Source organism: Phascolarctos cinereus, unplaced genomic scaffold (assembly GCF_003287225.1).
Source record: "Phascolarctos cinereus isolate Bilbo 61053 unplaced genomic scaffold, phaCin_HiC Scaffold_5;HRSCAF=322, whole genome shotgun sequence".
Taxonomy (NCBI): domain Eukaryota; kingdom Metazoa; phylum Chordata; class Mammalia; order Diprotodontia; family Phascolarctidae; genus Phascolarctos; species Phascolarctos cinereus.
This window is the reverse complement of record NW_027555958.1, coordinates 125452556-125474721: the sequence shown is the minus strand read 5'-3', so window position 1 is coordinate 125474721 and position 22166 is coordinate 125452556. Positions and strand designations below refer to the sequence as shown.

Sequence of the window (22166 nt, the reverse complement as noted above, 5' to 3'; positions counted from 1 at the left end):
TTTTTTTCTTTTCCAAATTCATAGACTACCTGAAATCTATCCAGGTTAAAACCCTTGCTCTAGTTAATTCACTCTACTCTGTGAGGATAGTAACTATATCTTGATGTCTTTGTGCCCTCCTCAGAGGAATAGTCAGTATTAGGCATATGGTGGTTGATTAACAAATACTTATTACTATCTATGTTTTTTAAATATGATCTAAGTAACATTACAACTGATTAATAATCATAGAACACTAAACATGCAAAAGAACTTTAAAATTTGTTGAATTTAACTTCGTAACCACTGATGAGGACACTGAAGCCCAGACAGATTACATGACTTGCCTAGCATCAACAATACAATTCAACTGTTATTTATTGGGCATCTGCCATGTGTGGGAGATAAAGATGAATAAAGCAGGGTCCCTGACCTTATAGTCTCATTTGATCTTTCTATAGCATTTAACCTTGTTGACCATCCCTCTTCTTAATACTCCTCCCTTGGCCTCAAGGATATAACTTTCTCCTGGTTTAATTCAATTTAAAACATTTATTAAACTTAAATTATGTGTAAGATATTATGTAGTTCTCTTCCTACCTACTTGACTGATCCTTCTTAGTCTCTTTTCTTATCTCCTTCTTATTGAGAGTTTCCAAAGACTCTTTGGTCCTCTTCTCTGTCTTTACATCTTTCCTTGGTGATCTCATCTACTTCCATTATTTTTAGATTAAGAGATGGAAAGAACCTTAAAGATGATCTGTCTAGCCTAGCCCTCTCATTTTATAGACGAGAAAACTGAGATCAAGTGACTTGTGCAGGCAAGTGGGTAGAAATTGACAGGGCCAGAATTTGAGCTCCTTCCTCTAAATCCACTGCTTTTTCAAACTTTAGCCTTCATCATCATCATCATCATCATCTAGATTTGCAAAATACTTATATTATCTCATTTGATCCTCATAACCCTAGGGAGTAGGTGTTGTTATTCCCATTTCACAAATGAGGAAACTTCAGTCAAGGAGATGTTAAGTGACTCGCTCAGGTTTAACCAGCTAGCAAGTAGTGAGGTAGGATTTGAATCCAGACCTTCCTGATTCCCATCCCAACAAACTGTGCCACTTATTTGCCTCTTCAGGCAGATCTCTACCAAACCAGTATATACAATATTCATCTCAGCACTGCTTTATGGTCCCATGTGGTAGGAATTGTAACTTTGGCTTCTATTAATTAAAAAAGAGCTCATGCTCTCTCTATATACGTATAGTCAGCAATAATGAATTATTCTCTGTCCCCCCCCACACACACACACACACACACACACACACGTATTAATGCATGTGTGTATATATGTATGCATATATACACAGGGGAAATATATGCACATATCATGGCAGAGTAACAGAGATACAGGGGTTGGTTGACTGATAGTTACACTGCTGACCCCATTACACATATATTCCCTCAAGTGATGTTGTCCCTTTGGGATGTCTGTTCTTAGATTTCATCTACCTGCAGATGTATGGGGATAGGATGACAGACAGAGGCATGCAGTACAATTAGCTTAGGTCCTTTTCCCCAATAAGGAATATTATTACCCTAAAGTATAATTACTAGACCTTAAACTTCAAGAAGGCAGAGACCATGACTTTTCTATAATCCCTAGAATGTAACACAATTCTCTATGCAAAGTGTTTTTAAATGTTTGTTGAGTTGAATTGAATTGAGCAGATCTAATAAAATGAATTGTTATTGGCGTAGAATACATCTCTAGAACATTTGAGTATTTGCATTTTTAAAATTAGAAGTGATTTATTATTAAATTTCCAGAGATAAATAACTAGATTATTAGGTAATCTTCTCCCCCCCCCGCCACTGCAGAGGTACACAGGATAAGTTGAGATGTTGACTATTTGTTTTCTTGGATCTACATTATTGATTGTAAAAATTTATTTCCATTCATGTATAAAAAATGTACATAATGCTGAGTACAGTATGAATGAACTTAACCTATTGACAAATTATTGGTATGCTTCTTTCCTTAGTGACTATTCAGATTAAACCCAAAGTGTGACGAGTGTTTATTCTTGCTTAAGAATCTAAGTAAATTTTAGCTTTCTTTACCATTTGATTTCACATATACTTTTTAATGTCCATTATACGCACAAAGCACTGTGCTAAATGCCAAGGGAGGTACAAGGATATATAAAACCTGTTCTCTGCCCTCAGAGAGTTCACAGTTGTGGTAATTATCATCTATTAGTTCCAGAACTAGCTAAATTCAAATGATCTTTCATCTCTAGAACTAGTATTGATTTTATGCTTATAGTATATGTGAGTTTTTCTCTTGACATCAAGAGAACACCAGTGGAGCACGTGGGTAAATACTTCAGTTATGCCTTACTCTTGCAAGGACCACTTTCTTTTTCAATAAAGCCTTTCCCTTGATAACATTTTCTACTTTGATTCTGGGAAGACATGGACAAGAATCATTACTCTAAATGGCCAGGCTTTGATGAGTTGTCATCTGCATTCACACTGATGAAATCACAGATTTATGTGAGTTTTTAAAAATGTAAAATGTTTCACTGATTTGTGCTGGTGATTTTGAAGGAAAGGAATAATTAAGCAATTTTAATTACCATTTACAATTGAGAGGCTGATAAACTGTGAAGCCCTAAAATGGATCTCTTCCAAGTGAATTTTCTAATGCTGTGATTATATTTGGCAAATCTAGCTTTAAAAATTGACATCTTAAATTTAAATGTTCATCTCTCACATTATACACACACACACACACACACACACACACACACACACATATATATATATATATATATATATATATACATACATATGAAATCAAGCTAATTCCCCTACTATGTCACTGTACATCAAATGGATATAGAGAAGTATTAAATTCGATGGCCACCTAAACTCCTGAGTGTGACCTGAACCAGATTAAAATATGATTGGGACGTGTTTAATAAATAAAAATATAATACAAACCGGATAATGGTGGTAGTTTTCTCAGTCATTGTGAGGCCCACAAGGACCTGTTTCCATTTGAATTTGATACACTAGTCTAGAGGATTATGTGTTGGGCTTGGGAGCGAGGTAGTCCATGGTTCAAATCCCATCTCTGCCACTTATTGTTTATATGATCCTGGAAAACCACTTGATCTTGCAGTGCCTAGGGAAACTCTCTAGGATTTGTTAAACTGGTCAACTCCCTGAATTGATGAAGGGAGTTCCCAGACCAGGAGTTTCCCTTATACTGATGAAATCACACATCCTTCATGGATTCATGTCAACATATTTACATTTGATTCACTGATACTGAAGTAAAAACTAAAGTGAATTTATGAGAATATGTAGATTTAAAATATTTATTGGAATCCCCAGCCTAATCTGTTTGATTGTAGCAGACATTTTCATCTATTCTACAAATCTTTGCTTGATGGAACACAGCCTGTTTGTGTCATTCTAACTCTGAAAACTCATAATAGGGTAGAGTTTCTTATGATTGAAAAAAATACATGGCATTACCTGATTGATGCATATTCAAATACTACATGACAATATTTAATCATCCTCCCTTTAAATATATATCAATATTTTAAAAAATAGGACTCCTCTGTCACTTTGAAACAAATGATGACCTATTTCTTCAAAAAATGCTTCATGGCTGTCAACCACAAGTGGGATCTTTTTTTTTTTTAAAGTGTAACATTTAATTTGTGAAATTCCAAAGTTTATTTCTCCTACCACATTTCACCCTTTTTCTTGATGAGTACTGAAAAGGACATTTTTGCCATTATGTGCCACAGGAACAAATTGCCGTCATACCCTTGTCATTTCTTGCTAATGTTGGGGGAGGGGTGCGGAAGAAGAGGAAAGATTGAGAAGTGTGACGTTGAGAACCATCTTCGACTCTTCTAATGACCTTTCTATTCAAAATTATATTATCCAATAGAGAATCATGATGATGATTAAGCATTAAGTCTAGAGAGGAATCATCTGGTTAAAAACAGGCTGGTTACACGCATTCGGCTGAGTTTGGTTCAGTCTCTGAATTTACTCAGCCTCTAGAGATTTCTCCTAAAATGTCCGCATGTTTTGCTTCTTGTTGCTGCTACGCCTATACAAGTATCCAGGTAATGGAGATATCTGTGTTGTGACTCTAAGGTCCGCAGCATTGAGGGTGAGGTGGGAATAGAAAAACAGCATGGGCAGTCAGGAGATCTGGCTTGTAGGCACAGCTAACCCTGTGACTTTCAGCAAGTCACTTCATTTCTCGGAGCCTCATTTTTGCTATCTGTAAAATGAAAATTGGATCAGATGATCTCTACAACACATTATGTAGTTCTGTGATTTCCTAATGAATGTCTCACTAGTGGAATAACTGAATTGTCCTGAGGATTTCAGATGGTGAACATAGAACAAATGGTTTTTTTTGCATAAAACCATGCTATAGATAACAGCTCAGATTCTTTCTTCTTTTTTCTTCCCTTTGCCATTCTTTGAGTGCTTACAAGTACTCTACACCGTAAACAGAACTTCATCATAGGAGTTGTGCCCTCGTTTTTCAGCACACATTGAAATCCCTGCCCACTCTTCTGTCTCCTAGGAAAAGAAGCAAGCTTTTCCTTTTTAAAATAGTGTACAGAAAGATCTTTTTTTTTTTTGGGTTGCAGTTTGCATTTTCATTCTGTATGTAATTGCGGTGTTTGTGTGGGGGTGGACAGGGATGGGGAGGAGGTGAGCCCTTTTTGATGTGCTCCTTAGTTTTTCTTAAAGGCACATATAGAAATCTACACAGCGGGTATGTGGCATTGATTTAACCTACAGCCATGGGAGAGTTTAGTAGAGCATACGGCTACTTTTTTCAATGGCTGTCAGTCCTGAAGCAGTCATAAGAAACTGGAGGGCAAGGAGGTAGGTGGAGCTTTTTTGTTCCCTTCTCTTCTCTCTCCTGCGCACTCTCTCCCTCTCTGTCTTGTCTCTCTCTCTGTCTCCCTCTTTCTCTCTCAGTCTCTCTCTCCCTCCCTCCCTCCCAGTCCCTCCCTTCTCTCTCTCTCTCTCTCTCTCTCTCTCTCTCTCTCTCTCTCTCTCTCTCTCTCTCTCTCTCTGTGCGTTCCTCAGAGAGGAATAAGCAGTCTACTCGCAGCCTGTTAGAATCACCTGCAGTTTCTGTTTGGGGTGTACACAGTGAAGAGAACAAGGAGAAGGAAAGAAAGCACTAGGTGCCATGGGTCAGCTCTGCTGCTTTCCTTTCTCGAGAGATGAGGAAAAAATCAGTAAGTGTGACTTGTATGTTTGCTGAGTTCTTGACTGTTTCATGCTGTTGTCTGCTAAACGAGTTCTTAGTACCACGGGGAAAGAGCAGAATCATCAACTATGGGTGGGTGTGTGTGGGTGTGTGGGTGTGGGTGTGTGTGTGTGTGTGTAGTACTTAAAAGGGTTGGTCGGTGTGTAGTTAACAATTATCTATAAGATCATGTTCGAGAGGGGATATTAAAATAACTTATTTCTGGGTTCCCCCCTTCCCCATCAGTTTTTGACAGCTTATCTTTACTTTTAGAACTAGAGATGTTAATAGTCACAATTAGGTTTGAATTTCCTTAAAACGCTGAAAAATGATCATATGATACATAGTAGGAAATAGGGTATATTCTCTTATCTAGAACGAGCATATTTTCAGGGCAGGCTCAATGATAACATATAGTGAATTAAAGCTGGATTTAAAAGGAAATATATTTTGTATAGTAGATACAATGGTCCTCTGCTTCGTTCTTTATGTAAGTAATTCAGATGAGTAATCAGGTTATTTTGAACAAGCGATGGAATAGTTGGGCTGAATCTTTGCTGGCTAAAAGCCTTTAACTGAATATTTTTAAATGAATGCCAAACGTATTCCACATCTGTTTTTGGCATGGACAGCAGACATAAGTAGAAATGATGACAAATGCACTGGAATTCTTTATTCATTGTCAGTGGTGTGTATTCAGTCATGTTTTAGCAAATTAGCTGGAATTCTGCTGTTTTAATTAACTTGATGCAGTATTTGCCATAAATTGGCTATTCACTGGAATATTACTTTTGCCTGGTTTTCTAGTAACATGTTTCCAATCTTCCTTTCAAATACCCAGCCAAATTTTTGTCACGTTATTGCTAAATTCAGTTTCACTCAGGTCTTCAGAATTTTGCAGTATCTGATCCAAAGAATCAAGATTTCTGCATCTGGTTTATATTTCCTGCTGTTTATTCCTCAGGAAACTGGCCAGGCTCATTCATATTAAAAAAAAATAATTAAGCTTACCCTTCATTTATTCATTTGCAAAATAAAGGTTTTATTTTATATGCAAGTTTACATAAGGCTTCAAAGTTAGCCACACAACATATTTTGAATACAGCATGGACAGTAAAAACTGTGAGCGTTGATTGGAATTAAGAGGCAGTGTTGTGAATATTTACAAAATTGACAGTGTATGGTTTGTGATAGCCCTGTTTTCAGAACCTCACATGACCTTACAACCAGGTCCATATTATCACTTCACAACAACCACCTTTGATGTCTCATTTGTGAAATAGGCAATTCGTATTTTTAAACATTTCCCAAAATGTCTTGTGCTTCCTGAACATTTTCAGTTTATTCTTATCAACTCATATTTTGGTGAAAATCACCATCTGAAACAACTTTGCTTTGAACAATTGGGAGTGTAGAAGCATTCCTCCCTTGGTCCTTCCTGTAGACACACATTCTCGTTTGCCTGTGTTGCCCCTTCTTCCTGACCCCTTCCAAATGCAAGTTTATTCTATTATTTTTGAAAAGGCAGGTTTCAAAGCAAAGTGGTTTCTTACCATTTTTATCCCTCCCTCTACCTCTGTGGATTCCCTTATGCCATTCCTGAGAGTCATGTCTCCTGTACTGTGTGAGGCATGTCCGCATTCATAAATGGCTGTCAGGATGTGGTGCACACTGCATGTGAAGTCAGAATCTCATTTCTAAAAAAGAAAGTGAAAGTATCCAAAGGAAAAGATCGCATCCAAGCTGAGCAAGTCATGGTCAGCATCAATCATTGTTGAGGTTTCCCCTTTTCTCTCATTCATGCTCTGTCTGATAGTGTTGTCATTGTTCTCCTACTTCTCCTGCTGTATTTCTCCTCTTCTTGTTTGATTTTCTCCTTTTATTTGGGGGACTTTTTCTCCCTTATTGTATATATCTCTCCTAGTTATCTTTAAACTTTTCTTGCCTTTCGTTTGCTGCAAAGAGGGCTAAGGGTGTTTATGGTAAGGGCTCAGGTGGAGAGATGAGCCCCATTGCTGTGCATGCAATGCATACTAAGAACGCTTTTAAAAAATCATCAGAGAATTCTTTGCATTCATGTTCATTTGAGAAATACGTATCCAGTACCTAGAAGGCACTGTTTGAAATTCAACATAATGTCATATGCCGCAAATATATCATCTGTATTGGGGTCACCAATCCTGCAAGTTTTGTTTTCAAAGGAAAAATGGCTAACTCAAGTTTAGGAGCCACAAGGACATTAAATATCAGAGAAAGTGATCAAGTACGTCACATCATCTATCCATACCATACGTTCGTTTTTTTCATTCATCTATCCATCCAGTAAACATTTTTCAACTGTCTACTATAGTCAGGGAATATGTACTATGTAATATACTTTGCTCATTTCCAGTTTGACATGAATAAGGGAGTGGCCCTGAGACTGAGTGTAGAGGAACTAAATTGTGGATAATTGATAGAAACATGTTTGTCAGGGGAATGTATGAATTTGTGGATATCATTCTCAAAATGCAGGTGAGTTGAGAAGCCCGAACTCAGCCGTACTACAGGGATACAGGAGCAATATAGCCCCATGGCAATGTGGTAAGAGTCCAATAACTTTCCTTCCCTCACTTTTTCTTTTGATCCTCTTTTGCCTCTTGGTGGTGGAGGTGATGGAAGCAATTTAAATGGCCTTTGCGTATTACTGCTGTCCGTATTTATGCATTAAAAAAAATAATCCATAAGCAGCCAGATTTGAAAAAAAAATTCAGAATGGATGTAAACCTACACAGATCCTCAAATCTTTAGGAAAGGCTAGATAGTCAAATATAAGGTGAAGGAATTTTGGAGTTAATTTAATTTTCTAGTTAATTCACTTAATTAGAAGTTCTGTTTATGTTTTGAAAAATCTTTCCACTTCTGTAGTAAGTCTAGTATGTAGAATACAATTTGAATCTCCTGTGACAACTAATAATATTGTATCATCATTTTGAACATCAAAGATTCGTGTGTGTAGTACTGTAGATGTAAAAAATATAAGAAATTCAGATAAATCTGTACTATGAGGTAAGTTGTTTTGAATAAATTCTTAATGTGAGCTTTTTTTCATTTATCTCTTACCTTTAGAAGTAGGTGTGGCAAAAAACCCCCCAAAACTCCAGTTAATCAAGGATGTCTATATTTGTGTTCCAGTTGATGGGAATTTTACTGTATAGGCTTAATTACTATTTAGTTCTTTTCATAGAGTAAATCAAAAGATTTTTTTAAAAAGCCCTCCTTGACTAGAGAACAAACATTCTACATGTTTTTTCTTGCTACAAACTGGCCTCTATTATGAATGGAACCCTTTTACCTTAAATATATTAATTGAATATCTTTTGCTAATTATGAATGTAAAATATTATTGCATTTATATATTTTAATAAGTTAGGAATACTTTAGTACTTTTTACTAAATATGCTCGTATATAAGCCTTTTCTGTGTGGTTGAGTTCATTCATTTCATAGGATGAGTCAGCAGTCTCAGGATAGCCCTTTTTTGTCTGGGGACTTTGGTTGTCCCCATATCATTTACACAAATTAGGTTATATTGGTCTTTTGTTGGGACATTTTTCCTTATTATGTACGTTGAATACAAATGGTGATTGGTGTTCAAGAGAACCTAGGGTTAGGGTCTCAATAATCTCCCATTTTTATACACTCCTGTATCCTACCCCCTCCCTGCCTCTATTTTGGGACAGGGAGAGAATCTAAGAATCACTTAGGGCTTACCACTTCATTTTAAAATGCTAAGTCCTTTCAGTGTTGGGCTACCACATTGCCAGATGCAGCCAGGAAATTCCCCCAAAGGCCTACCACATCCTTAGAGTCTCTGAAAGTTTTTGAGGCACTCTGGGCACATGCTTCTTTGGATATAACCCGTATACGCCAATTCAGGGTGCAAACCCAGACCTAAAGTTTTATTTTATTTTATTGTTCTGGGATTAAATAACCCATTTAGTGAAAATCCTCCCTCCTCCTCTTTCCACTGAGAGAGATAAAAGTTCATATTAGAGGCACTTCATACCTTTCTTCTTAGTCTAATAAGAGGGAAAGACACAAAAACGTATAACTAGAATATACTTCTTTAACCTCACTGGTGGAGGTACTCTCTCCAAGAGTACAGATCCAACTCACGCTGTTCAAAATGAGACCCTTGTCTATGTTTTCCTAGGAATTTAGCAGACATGCTAATTGTTAATTATTGTCAGTCTCATTCCATGGGTAGTTTCTCTCTTTTTCCAGTCACACATTTTTCTGGTAGTAGCTACTTTGACTATATGGTTTTTTGGTTGGAAATTATGTACCTCTTGTTCACTCACTAGGTGAACTAAAACCATTTCCCCTCTAAGTCTGTGGTACTCTTTGGCTTGCAGATAGATCTATAGCATCATTGGAAGAATATTGTTGTTTGATGGAAGAACTCAAGGTTGTCAAAAACTGCAACTTTTATGTATAAGGGAGGGAGAAATTCCTCCCCCACTTCATTGATATAGTCAAAAGATATACCTAAGAAGATGAGTTGTGAATGTGTTAATAAAGTGTTAACACCCAGTTATCTCTTTTCACGTACAAACATCTCTCTTGTTGAGTAGGAAAGACTAACACCATTGGTGGGCTTCAAAATAAAGCATATCCTTGAAGGATCTTAAAAAGCTAAATTACTATCTCTGCAGACATTCATAGCAAGAACCAGTAGTAAAGGAGGAACCTAGATCCTGAGAGGGAATTGCTCTTGGGGGATGCAAGGAATTTCTCTGTCCTCCTCCTGTGCCCATCTGCCATGGCATCTAAGAGCAGCATTACTCACTGTCACTGACATCGCCTCCAACAGTTGAAGATGTTCATAAAAGTTCGAGGCACATTTGAGGGAGCAGAGACACAAATACAATCAGTCACTCAAATCAGAAAAGCAACTTCAATCAGTGTGACCTTTGTCATCAAAGAAGAGAGCTGGCTATAGGCTTAAGAGAGGTTGATGGATGTGCTGAGGAGCAAAGTCAACCTTGGGAACTAGGCTAAGCAACCTGCTTGGCAGAGACACTGAGCCTAAGAGGGAACTTTGTGAGGATTCCATGGGAAGATAAAGGACCCTCATAGTTCCAGAACTGAGAGTTGTCTTGGTCACATATATTCCCTTGATGTATGCCTTACCACCACTGTCCTCCAAGTTTGTGTCCACTTTTCCTGAAGATACTATTCATATTTGGAGATTGTGCTCTTAGGTTTATGGGAGGGAAATACTTTGTAGTTCCTGAACTTAGTATGTCACTTTAGCAGATGACTTTGCTATGAGCTTGTGTCTACTGGTGTTACTGTTCAAGGGAACCTGAAGGGACTTTGTGAGCTGGTAGAGTAGCAATGGAAACCCATATGTTACTCCTAGAATCCAGAGCAGTAGCTTCCCTCTAGGAAACCAGTTTCACCAATGAGAGTCCAAGTTTGAGGAAGTAGCCCAGAGGGGCAACTACATGGGCTACACTTGATATTCATATTCAAAGAATTGTTGAACAAAGTTGTTCATGTAGTTACATCTTTGTAACAAAAAGAATCATCCTTTTAAAACAGTATTATTATAATGAAACTGCATGTCTACAAGTCCGTAGTCCTTGAGGAATTAAAATTATGTGTCACTCAAAGAGTAATGGAGAGATACTTAGTGGGTGTCAGCCAAGAATTCCTCAGGAGAAATGACATAAAGAATTGTCATCAGAGAGATTCATGACCAGAAAAGAAGGTGTGCCCATTATGTGGCAAAAGATAAGCCATGTGCTTCCTTAATTTCTACACAATGTCAGAGAAATTAGGAGAAAGTCCCTGATGTGTTAGGTAGACCCTATGTCATGGATTTACAAAATTTGCATAAGAGCCACTCAGGATGAAAGGTCATTAGTGGGCTGTTTTGTGTATCTTTGTGTTCATGAGATCTCAGAACACAAAAGTAGGTATTGAAGAATGTTTTTAAAGGGATCTTGAATATAGAAACACTTTTCTGGAGGAGAACCTTCAAGGCAAAATTTTGCTATCCAAAAATGATTTTCTTGTAGTTAACAAAGAGTAAACACAGTGGGAACTTTTACTGTCCTGTAGTGGTCTCTAAACACTTTGATGTGCACCCCCTACCAGTAATTATATATGTAATATATATTACATATGTAACATGTGCTCTGATGATGTAACACGTCCATTCAAACCAATGAGTCACGTCCCCAGGGTGTGGTTATATTGTCCTCAGAGACCTGGGGGTTAGCCCTGACGGATTGGGGGAGGGGTGAGGCAGGATGGTGAGAGGGGTAGGAGGAAGTGGCGTTTCCTAATGTTGTAACTCATCGTGATTGTTAGTTGATTATCAATTAGTAATCCAGATTTAATTGGCTTTTAGAAAAGTATATTTACTAATGTGATATAATTTATGCTATTGGTACAAACATTTCCCCTAAGAGTTTTAACACATTTTCCCGCATAAAGAGTTCAGGGAAAAGTGGTTTCAAGCTTAGAAAGCACATGTGGCAAAGGGGTAAGCTCCCAGTTCCTGAAAGTCCTTTTGCTGGAGTCCTCAGCATGTTCCCCTTAGGTACTGTGTTATTTGTTTGTCTATGCTGGACTGTATTTGGAAATATACATCAGCCTTTCCTCATTGAATCCAGTCTGTTCTTGCTTCCTGATGGCAGACCCTGCCAATCACTGCTATCCCAGAGATGGTGCTAGGATGTCATTGAGAACATGGGTAGCCCCAAAATCTCCAGACATTTTGAAGTCTGAAATGTATTCCTCTGTCCAAGGTGGGATAAAGGGACAAAGAGGGGAACAAAGAGGCAAAGTCTGAAGGATATACCTCTGAGCAATTCCTTATCAGAGGCAGGTTTTTCTCTTCTCTACTGCCAGATGCTGGACCTCAAACCTAAATCCCCAATTTCTAAATCATTGGTTTTACAAGTCCTATGAGGCGTGACCAAGTCTCTGAGCCAATCCACTGGCTCATCAAAGACTTCTAAATTAATCAAATCCTTTTCACATAATTGGAATGACCTTAACTAATTTGATTTGATCAGATGTGATCTCACTTGATTTAGTTATCTGAGAGTATCATTTTATCACTTGAAGTTAGTTGGGCTAATTGATCAACTGACTCAGTGATCCCACTCTTAAACACACACAAATTATATATGCCACTACTTTATTAATTTGTTCATTAGAAAATATTTATAAAAATAGAAATGAAAAAGGATGAGATAAAGACAACCATTTTAATTGTTTTTATTAATAATACAAAAGACCTTTTTGCTGTTACTAAAAACATTTTATGTAATTGAATAGGATTTACTCTTTTTTAAATCCCAGTGTATGTCCTGGGGGATAGGGAAGAGTTATAAGTAATAATTTTGTTAGTAATTGATATGATCAATACAGGCAACTAGGCAGTGGCATAGATAGAGCTCTGGGCATGGAGTCAGGAAGATGGGGTTCAAATCCAACCCCAGACACTTGAAAGCAAATCGACGATGATAATAGTGATAGAGGTATCTAAGCAGGTGGATTTCAATACAGTAACCCATGAGGCTTAGACCTTTAGGAGGAAAACAGTGACTTGCATTCTATAAAGAAAATGTGATGTTTCCTAGTAAAATAACTTAGAGAAATACTTTTAAAATCATTCATGGAAAATACATATAGCATTTTGTTAAAAGTTAAATATAACCCTCAGAATGAATGGGACCTTAGAGTTCATGTATAACAGCTTTCTCATTTTGCAAATGAGTAAACTGAGGCTCCAAGAAACAAAATTACTTTACGTGTGCTCTTTTTTCCATTATGCCTATCTGTGTGCCTTTCCCTCTTCTCTTCCCTTTCTTTTGTTCCCTTCCCTTTTCCTTCTTTAATTTGATCATTTTCTCTCTATATAAATTCTCACAAATATAAAAAGACTATGAAATCCCTGGAAGCTGATTTCTTCTGAAGGTTTTGTTTGAGATCGTAGATTTAAATATAGGTAAGAAAGAGGGCTTGGTTTTTTCCTATTTCCTGGGGGCACCTAGGTGGTCCATGAGATAGAGCCCTGGGCCTGGAATTAGGAATACCTGAGTTCAAATCTGGCCTCAGACACTAGCTGCTTGACCCTAAGCAAATAACTTAAAATTTGTCTCAGTGTCTTTATCTATAAAAAGGGATTTATAGCACCTACCTCCCAGGGTTGTGTTGTGAGGATCAAATGAATTCAAGACCTGAGTTCAAATGCCACCTCAGATACTTACTAGCTATATAATTCTAGGCAAATCGCTTGACCTCCACCTTCTTCAGTTTCCTTATCTGTAAAATGGGGATCACAATAGCACCTACCTTCCAGGGTTTTTGTGAGGATCAAATGAGATAATAGTTGTCAAGTTTTTAGCACAATGCCTGGCACATAGAAGGTGCTATATAAATATTAGCTATTATTGTTATTAAAGACATAGTCATATATCTACACATACTACTTTGTATTTGCCTTTTAGATCAAATAGAGGGTATAGTAATATTTATGAAAGCTTGGGAGTGTCTTTTGTTCTCTCACCACTCCTGTATTGGAGCTAGGAGTGAATGGGGATGAGGGAGGGTAGCTAGGAGCCAGAGGATTGGGTGGGAGTTTCCTCGTCAGCCTTACTGTGGTGTTGCCTGGGTCGATATCAGCCATTGATCCCTATTTTAGTAAGTGAAATGCTAGAAAAGCCAGTGATTTTGTAAGGAGGCTGATGCAGCATTTTGCAGTAATGCCTTGAATCTTGCATAATGATATGTCAGCATCTCTGTGAAAAGTATATAATAAGACTGAATGTTGATCTTTGAGAACAGACTGGCCCTCCTAACTTATGTCAATGGTAAGTTAAGGAGGTGAAGAGTAGAGGCATGCCTGTAGTTAGAGAATTACCTACCTTTTCTTAAATTATTTTATAAGATGAATTGAATGTATTTCTAATTCTTGTCCTCCTTATGGAACATGATCTCAAGTGGTCCAGTTTAAAGGGTTGAATAGCAGCAGTAGTAACATTGTGATAGTAAGAAGATGACTGGGGTAAAGCATTATCAACATAATAAAGAGAGATGATTTTTATACTTCTTTTTTTTAAACAGTGGAGGAATCCAAATAGTGTATTTAGACATTAGTGATATAGTCAAGTCATAGTGGAGTTACTGGTGTGTGGGATGTCCTTCAGGGTGCTTCTCACTTAAATCATATCAGGCAGATGAGTTCCCACTCTGCCTGTGCTTACGCCATCCCAACTCATGGTTTTAGGTCCTGAAGCTTGAAATTAACCAGTACTTAAGATAGGTATGAGTAGTTGGATTCTAATTAGCCATAGCCTAGCAAGGAAATTAGAACTCTGATTTCTTTTATGCCTCCAGACCCCATCTTCCCATTTAATCAATGATTGAACTGGATAGAAATGAAGCTTGCCCCTAGGGAAGAGTTGTCATAAAGGACAGTTCAGCTCATTTTAATACGTGTTATAAAGCACCTCTCATTTGAGAAACAGCATCAGTTAGAGAGTTGGTGTCAGAGGCAGGAAAACTTGGGTTCAGGTTCCCCCTTTTACACTTAATGACCATACAGTGAATTAGCCACTTGACATCTCGATGTTCCTGGCAGTACTCTTATTACAATATGGTAAGTTGCAGCAATTATTAACTGTCTTTCCTGAGGAGTTTTTTATGCTGATAAAATCATAGATTCAGACCAAAAAAAATTTATGGCACACTGTATGGAATAAGAAGATAAATATCCTGCCAAAGCTCACAGGTATCTGCTTCAGGAAAGATGAGAGACAGAAATAGGGAACAATAAAAGCCATCTGAAGATGAAGGCTTCTTGGGTTCCTGGAGACTCCTTCCGGCCCTCCACATTTATAGTCATCTAACTCACTTTTTTTACTCTATCAGAAATGTTTAAAATTGCCTCTGTGAAGAGCTTCTTATCCTGGCCTCTCCTTTCTTGATCTGGGCCTATTTCTTTTTCCTCTTCCCCATTACAATTTCTCTCAACTACTTGTCCTGTAAGTCAACATCTGGCAAACTATTGAATAAAAAATTTTAATGGATAGTGACTTAATGTACTGCCTTTTGGGGGTAATTAACATTTTTCACAATGCACAAGGAAGCTCAGAAGATAGAATTTTGGCATTCAGCAATAATCTACTATGGGAGGTACAGCTATGTTCCTATCATACTTCTTTGCAAGATGCTATTCTCAGCATTATTGGAAGCATATCTTAGAGGTATTTCCCTGTCCTGCCTGTTCCTAAGTCAGGCCTCCTTAGTTTAGGTCTTAGATATTGATATTCACCATAAATCCTAGTTTTCCATTCACCAACTGTTCATCCTGAATATGAGAGCAGCCCAAGGAGATATCAGATGGAAACTAACAAAAGAAAGTGTTGTGCAAATGTAGTCACCATGGATATTAACCTAGTAAAATTTAGAGGTCTCTTTTAGGAACAGAGGGCAGCTAAGTGGTGGAAGGGCTAAAGTGCCTGGCCTGGAGTTAGGAAGACTCATCTTTCTGAGTTCAAATCCAGCCTCAGACACTTAGTAGCTATGTGGCCCTGGACAACTCACTTAACCTTGTTTGCCTCAGTTTCCTCATCTGTAAAATGAGCTGGAGAAGGAAGTGGTGAACCATTCTAGTGTCTCTGCCAAGAAAACCCCAAATGGGGTCATGAAGAGTCAGAAATGACTGAACAACAACAGCCATAGGAGCAAAACCTTTGGCAAATGGGGTATTTAGAGGTCTGGATCTTGAGTTGTCAATGGAGAATAGTTAATACATGCTGCTCGAGGTAACTTTTAGCTTGTACAAGAGAAGGTCAGTTCAGAAGCAGTTTCTTAAAGAGATGGGAGGAATCTAGAACTCAATAGCTTCTTTTACAGCTTTCTTCTTTCTGAATTAGTCAGTCGTGAGACAGAATATGAATGAAAGTTATCTCTAGGGGACCAGTATTCTAAATAAGGAAATGGGCATTTATTGAGTGCTTAATTAAGTGCTAGCTAGTATTACATACATGAAATACATTACAAATATCATCTCATTTGATCCTCACAACCACCCTGTGAGGTAGGTATTATTATTATCCGCATTATACAGTTGAGGATACTGAGGCAAACAAAAGTTAAGTGACTTGCCCAGGGTCACACAGTTAATAGGTGTCTGAGGCCAGATTATAACTCAAGATTTACTGACTCAAGGACAGGAAACCTTTGTCCAGTATGCCCCTAGATGCCTCTGTTAAAGACAATTCAATTCAAATCAGCAGGCTCTTCTAAGCATGTACTCTGGGTGCTATAGTAATTGTTGTGAGAGATTCAAAGATTACTGTCAAAATTTAGTCCCATTCTTTGTACAGCCCTCCCTCTAGTAGATGAGCTATGACAGATGGGAAGCCAGATAGTTTCTAAGATCCAACTCTCAAGGTTCTAGAATGCGTCTTACAGGTATTAAAGTTGGTTTGGCCGAGTGGTCTTTTCAACCATTCATATGTCTCTTTTTATACTCCTGGTATTTACATTTTACCTTTTTATGTTTTGATATTGTAACCAACGAGTGTAGCTGTAGAACAAAGATGATTGCCTAGCCATTCATGCTTCCTGCTCTTCTTCCCAACAGAAACTGAGATAGATTTGATACTGCCAGACCATATTTGTCTCACCACACTGGCCTGGCTCAAGGTGTAACTTTGCCTTTGGTCACTGCTTTCACTCTCCCCACCCCCACCCCCCACCCCCTTGCATCAGAAAATAGACATAGCCTAAGGTGCCCGTGTTTATAATTATCCAGCCTATTTGCAATAAACAGTAAATTAGTGGTTTTAGTCTATAGTAAGAACCATCACAGCCTGTAGCACTGAGGTCACAAGAGAAGTCTGTTCTGAGGAGTTAGTTAATCCCCTTACCTATTTAGAGTCTGTATTCAAGCTAGTCACTGGCATCATCCCAGTTATACTCTGTGTACACAATTAAAGGCTTAACACAACTCAGAAGCAATTAATATTTAATAGTACTTATTCAACTGGCATTTAAAGTACTGTTGGAAATATCAAATGAAGAGCTTTTAAAAAAATGCAAATTTAAATATATCTCTCCTTTGATAAGGAAAGGGAGGGGAAAAGAGGCACTTTGCCAGTTGTTTTGTTTGAGTTCTCAAGGAAAAAACAGTTGTGTCAACAAGTGAAGTAGTGAACCAGGGAAGGCTCCAGCTATTTACCTTCACCGTCAGTCATAGACTCCATGTCTGTGTCTCTATGCGTCACTGATGGACAGTTTTCCCTCTAGCTTAGAGTCTACAATAGCTCCCCAGTACTTCAGGACCACAAATCCCAGGATGCCTAGCAAGGGTTCCAAAACTATTTTCTATAACTGCAGGGGAATTCATCTTAACTAATCCTAATAGCCTATTACAATTTCCTGATGCCAGATGAAAGGTGAAAGAATATTACTTGATTTAAATGTATTGGCTAAATATTTGCCTGCCTGACTTTTATGATTTTGAATTCAACAAACCTCTTTTAAGCACTCACTGTATCCTAAGCACTGGGTTAGAAAAAATTAAGATAAAAACAAGACAGTCCCATCTCTCAAGGGACTTACTTCTACTGGGAAGAAAAAGCATATGCATAAATAAGTAAATGTAAAATAGTTTGTGTGCAATGAAAGAGCTTTAACAATTGGTCATAGGATTCAGGAAAGACCTAATATTTGAAGAAGTGTTTGAACTCAACTCTGAAGGGAGCTAGCTAGGAATTCCATGGTATAGAGGTGAAGGCAGAATGTCATGTGCTAAAGAGGGGAAAGCAAAACAGCTGTTCTTCATTGGGCAGCTCTTAGCATGATGAAAATGTTTGTATATCACAGCTTTATAAAGGGAAAAAATATGATTAAGGCAGAACATTTCAAGCTTGGGAAACAGCTTTGCAAAGACGCAGAAATGGGAGATGCAATGTCATGTGCTAAACAAGTCAGCCTAGGTTAGAATAGAAGTTTTTACCAGGTAGCTCTTGGAATAAAGAAAATACTTGTAATTTACAACCTTATAAAAGAAACAAATGTGATTAAGTCCAAACAACATGGAAGAAAGATGAGTCTTCCTGGCTCTCTATCCACTATGCCACCTAGCTGCCTCTCATCGCTATTTTATGGATGAGAAAACTGAAGCTGAGAGAAATTAGTAAGTGACTTACCCAGACTACCATAGCTAGTAAATATCTGCGGCAGAATTTGAATTCAAGTCTTCCTGCCTCCAGCAGCACAGTCAGGGAATCAGGTCTTGACACCATTTCCTCTTATCCTACTTGGATGCAGTCAAGTATACCTGCACATGGGAGCTTTTAGCCAGTCTTGGAGGGTTGAATAAAGGGAACAGTCTATAGCAGATCTGAAAAAACAAAATAAAAAATATTAGCAAGGAACAGTGAGGGATTGCAGAAGGATGTGCTACTCAGTCTGACAATGTCCTTGGGATTTAGTACATGTTACAGAAATTGTTATTTACATATGAAAATAAATATAAAGAACGCAAAAATGTCCTTTCCTTTTAGAAAGACTAATGGATTTTGCTGGTTGGAAAAAAGGTTCAAATGATTCAAGAAGCCAAGTAACAGAGATACTTTAAACCTAGTGTTATAGTAATTATTCTTGTGATAGCACAGTTTTTGTAACAATCAAAATACTGAAGCTAACTACTGAAATTAAAGACTTAAGATATTGAAGCTGGGCTTTATTTTTAAATTTCTTAATTCATACTGTCAAGAAAGGGGTAATTTAGGGTGTAATATTAGGTTACTCTCTTCTGAAAAATTAGAAACAGTGCTAGTGTTTATGAAGGATGTGCATTCCTTTAATACTTCCAAATTAGTAGTAATTATGAGATAATCTGTGTTTTGAATCAGTGATTCTAGAGCCAAATAATAGCATATTTGCTGTTCCCTATTGGAGGATTTGTCTATAGCAGGGGGGTCTAGGATTACGTAGATAGATTCCAAGGACTCTGTGAACTTGGATGAGACCAAAATACATTTACGTTTGTATTTTCTTTAATTTTTAGATGAAATTTAGCATTTCCTTCCATTATGAATATAGCCAACAACCATTCCATCGACTTCACCAGGCTGCCCAAGGGGTCCATGACACAAAAAAGGTTCACAACCTCTCATCCTTGAAGAATTTGCATGAGGAGTCTGATCAAATGTACTCTCCATTTACATGAACATTATAGAAAATCAGAATTTGTAGTAACAGGCTCAGCCAACAATCTTTAATTTACTGTGTCCAGTGCTCTACTAGATGCTCCTCAAATCAATCTACTACAAACTGTTCCCAAATATCTTTGTAATTAGATTAGATTTCCTAGAAATTGTTTTTTTAAAAAAGTATTCTTTAAATTAATTATTCACTGTAACACACCACAACTAACCATGTAATTATTCACTGCTACTCAGTTCTCATCATATAATTTGTGTAAGCTGTAGAATCATTTTATAGGGAAAAATAAAATTGGACTGTGTTCAATTAAACTTTCTACACCAAACCCCCAACTCATTAAATTTCTTTAAAATTTTAGGGTGGTTACCTTAGATACTTATAGCTATGCTATTTACCCCTAAATATAAGGGATGATTGGAAAGGAGTTGATTTCCCTCCCTTTATTATTTTAAGTCAGACTTTTTATATGTAACTAGCTATTGCTTTTCACCATCTGTCCTGAAGACAACTAAGATTTCAGTTCAAATCTTGCCTTAGATATTTGCTAGCTTTGTCACTCTGGGTAAGTCATGTAATTTCTCAAGTAAATCATATAATATCTCCCCAGGCAACTCTTCTAAGACAGAAGCTTTTAAAACTTTCTTGTGTCATGGACCTCTTCAGCATTCTTTTGAAGCCTGTGGACCCTTTTCAAGAATTCTGGTTTTAATTGAATAAAATATATGGGATTACAAAGGAATTATATTAATTATAATAAATAATTATATCAAAAGTCAATCATGTCAAGTCAATTATATCAAATAATTATAATCAAAGTTATATCAAAATACAGTTATCAAAATATTTTAGAAACAAGTTCATAGGAACCTAGGTTAAGAAGCCCTACTGTAAGACTGATCTCTTTCTGTCTTCTTCACTCTCCCTCCGTCTCCTCACAAGAGCTTGGGAGAAGGGAGGCTGTCCAGGTCACCCAGAAGAGAAGTGAACATATATTCTATCTCTTGAATTGTAATAAGCCAATATTTTTAGGATTTAGATTGTGATAGGAGCAAGCACCACTAAGGTAGTGCCAGAATCATCCCTTAGGACTGGGTGGGAGGCACAAGGTGGTTATAGAGAATCTTATTTCATGTTTTAATTTTTTGTGTAGTTTTAATGCCACATAAAAAAAAACAATGCATTTGATTTTGAAACCTTAATGAGGAAAATATATGTATAACAGAAATTAGAATTTTAAAAAAACAGGTCTTCCTGCTTTAGGGCCATTTTTCTAGATACTAGATTATGCTGAAAAGACCGAGGCTCAGTAATTTATTTCTGGTCATACAAGTAGTATATGAGGCAGCATCTTGACTCCAGTATACCACTCTGTCCACTCTGCCACTCTGGAACCTGTAAATGATAAGTGCTTGGCTTAGCAACTTTGATTTAGTTCTTTATGTGTATGTTTAATGTATATATTAAATATAGTGGATGGTGCACTGTGTTATTAGAGATTTGTTCCCAGATTTGTTTTGCCTTGGCAGCTCACTTAAAGACTTTCAGTAAACAGGAAAAGCACACTCCCCAAGTGTACTTTAAAATGTTTAAGTTTGGTCTGGGTTCCTCTCCCCCTTTTCCTTTTTGAAAGTGAAATGAGTGTCTTAGATCACATAGGAGGAAAATAAACATTCTGAAATACTTCTCCCAGATGTACTAATGCAACAAATTTGCAGGCTCAACAAGCTTCTGTCTTTTGTAGATATGCTCTGTTTCCTCCGTTAATTTTCATCGGTGCCCTCATGCCCATATGAACTTAGAAGTATCTGTCAGGGACAATTTCTTTAAATTATCTGTCTCCTCTGACCACCTTTCCCCTTGACTGACCATTTGTGACCAATCACTCTTGCCTTCTTGAAGCTTTTTACCTTTAAATAGTATTTTTTTTTTCAATTCGACGTAAACTCCCTATCTATTGTGAAATGGATTGATGAGTAATCTCTGGATTTATAATGTTCCATCCTGTGGCCCACTGAAGATGTTAATTCTTTCATAGGCATAACCCATTTAGCTACATAGCAGTATATTTTTTCAAAAGCGTACCATTTTAACATTCTCAAGTACTTACTTCTCTGTGGTCAGAATTTAGATCAAATTTTGGGAAACCATCATTTGAATTTCTCAGAAAGAAAAGAGCCTTGGCTGCCAGGCTGATATATATCATCTCTGAATGATATATAAAGTAGTTCAGGTGAGGGTCAATGTACCTGCCATCTCCTCTGTCTGTATATTGTATGTTTCATTTTTTTGGCTGTCTTTACCACTAGAATGTGAGCTCCTTGAGGGCAGAGACTGTGTTTTTGTCTTTCTTTGTATCCCCAGTGCTTAGCACAATGCCTAGCCCTTAGAGAAGCTCTTAACAAATGCTTATTGATTGACTGTGGAACCGAACTGGAAATACTGCAACATACAGACTCCATTGAATTCCCAATCCAGCATGGTGTCAGCTAAGCAGGTAAGCTAAAGGCAAGGAGTTTTCGTATAGCTTTTCAAACTGTTACCTCTTCAGCAAGTTCCTCTTGAAACATTTAATAAGTACCTATTGTGTACCAGGCCCTGTGCTGGGTGCTGTGTTTACAGACACTGCAACATAA

General features: G+C 37.4%; 2 protein-coding genes across 2 annotated transcripts in view; both read left to right on the top strand.

Annotated features, from left to right (window-relative positions):
- The window catches only part of AKAP7 (A-kinase anchoring protein 7), a 152713-nt gene that overhangs the window by 120660 nt on the left and 9887 nt on the right, over positions 1-22166 (top strand). The gene's annotated exons all lie outside the window — the stretch shown is intronic.
- Positions 4948-22166, top strand: part of LOC110208871 (A-kinase anchor protein 7 isoforms alpha and beta-like) — a 28768-nt gene continuing 11549 nt past the window's right edge. The window contains exons 1-2 of the mRNA XM_078155135.1: positions 4948-5276; positions 7802-7870. Coding sequence (XP_078011261.1) covers positions 5228-5276; positions 7802-7870 — 118 coding nt within the window. The 5' untranslated portion in view covers positions 4948-5227. The remainder of the gene's footprint in view (positions 5277-7801; positions 7871-22166) is intronic.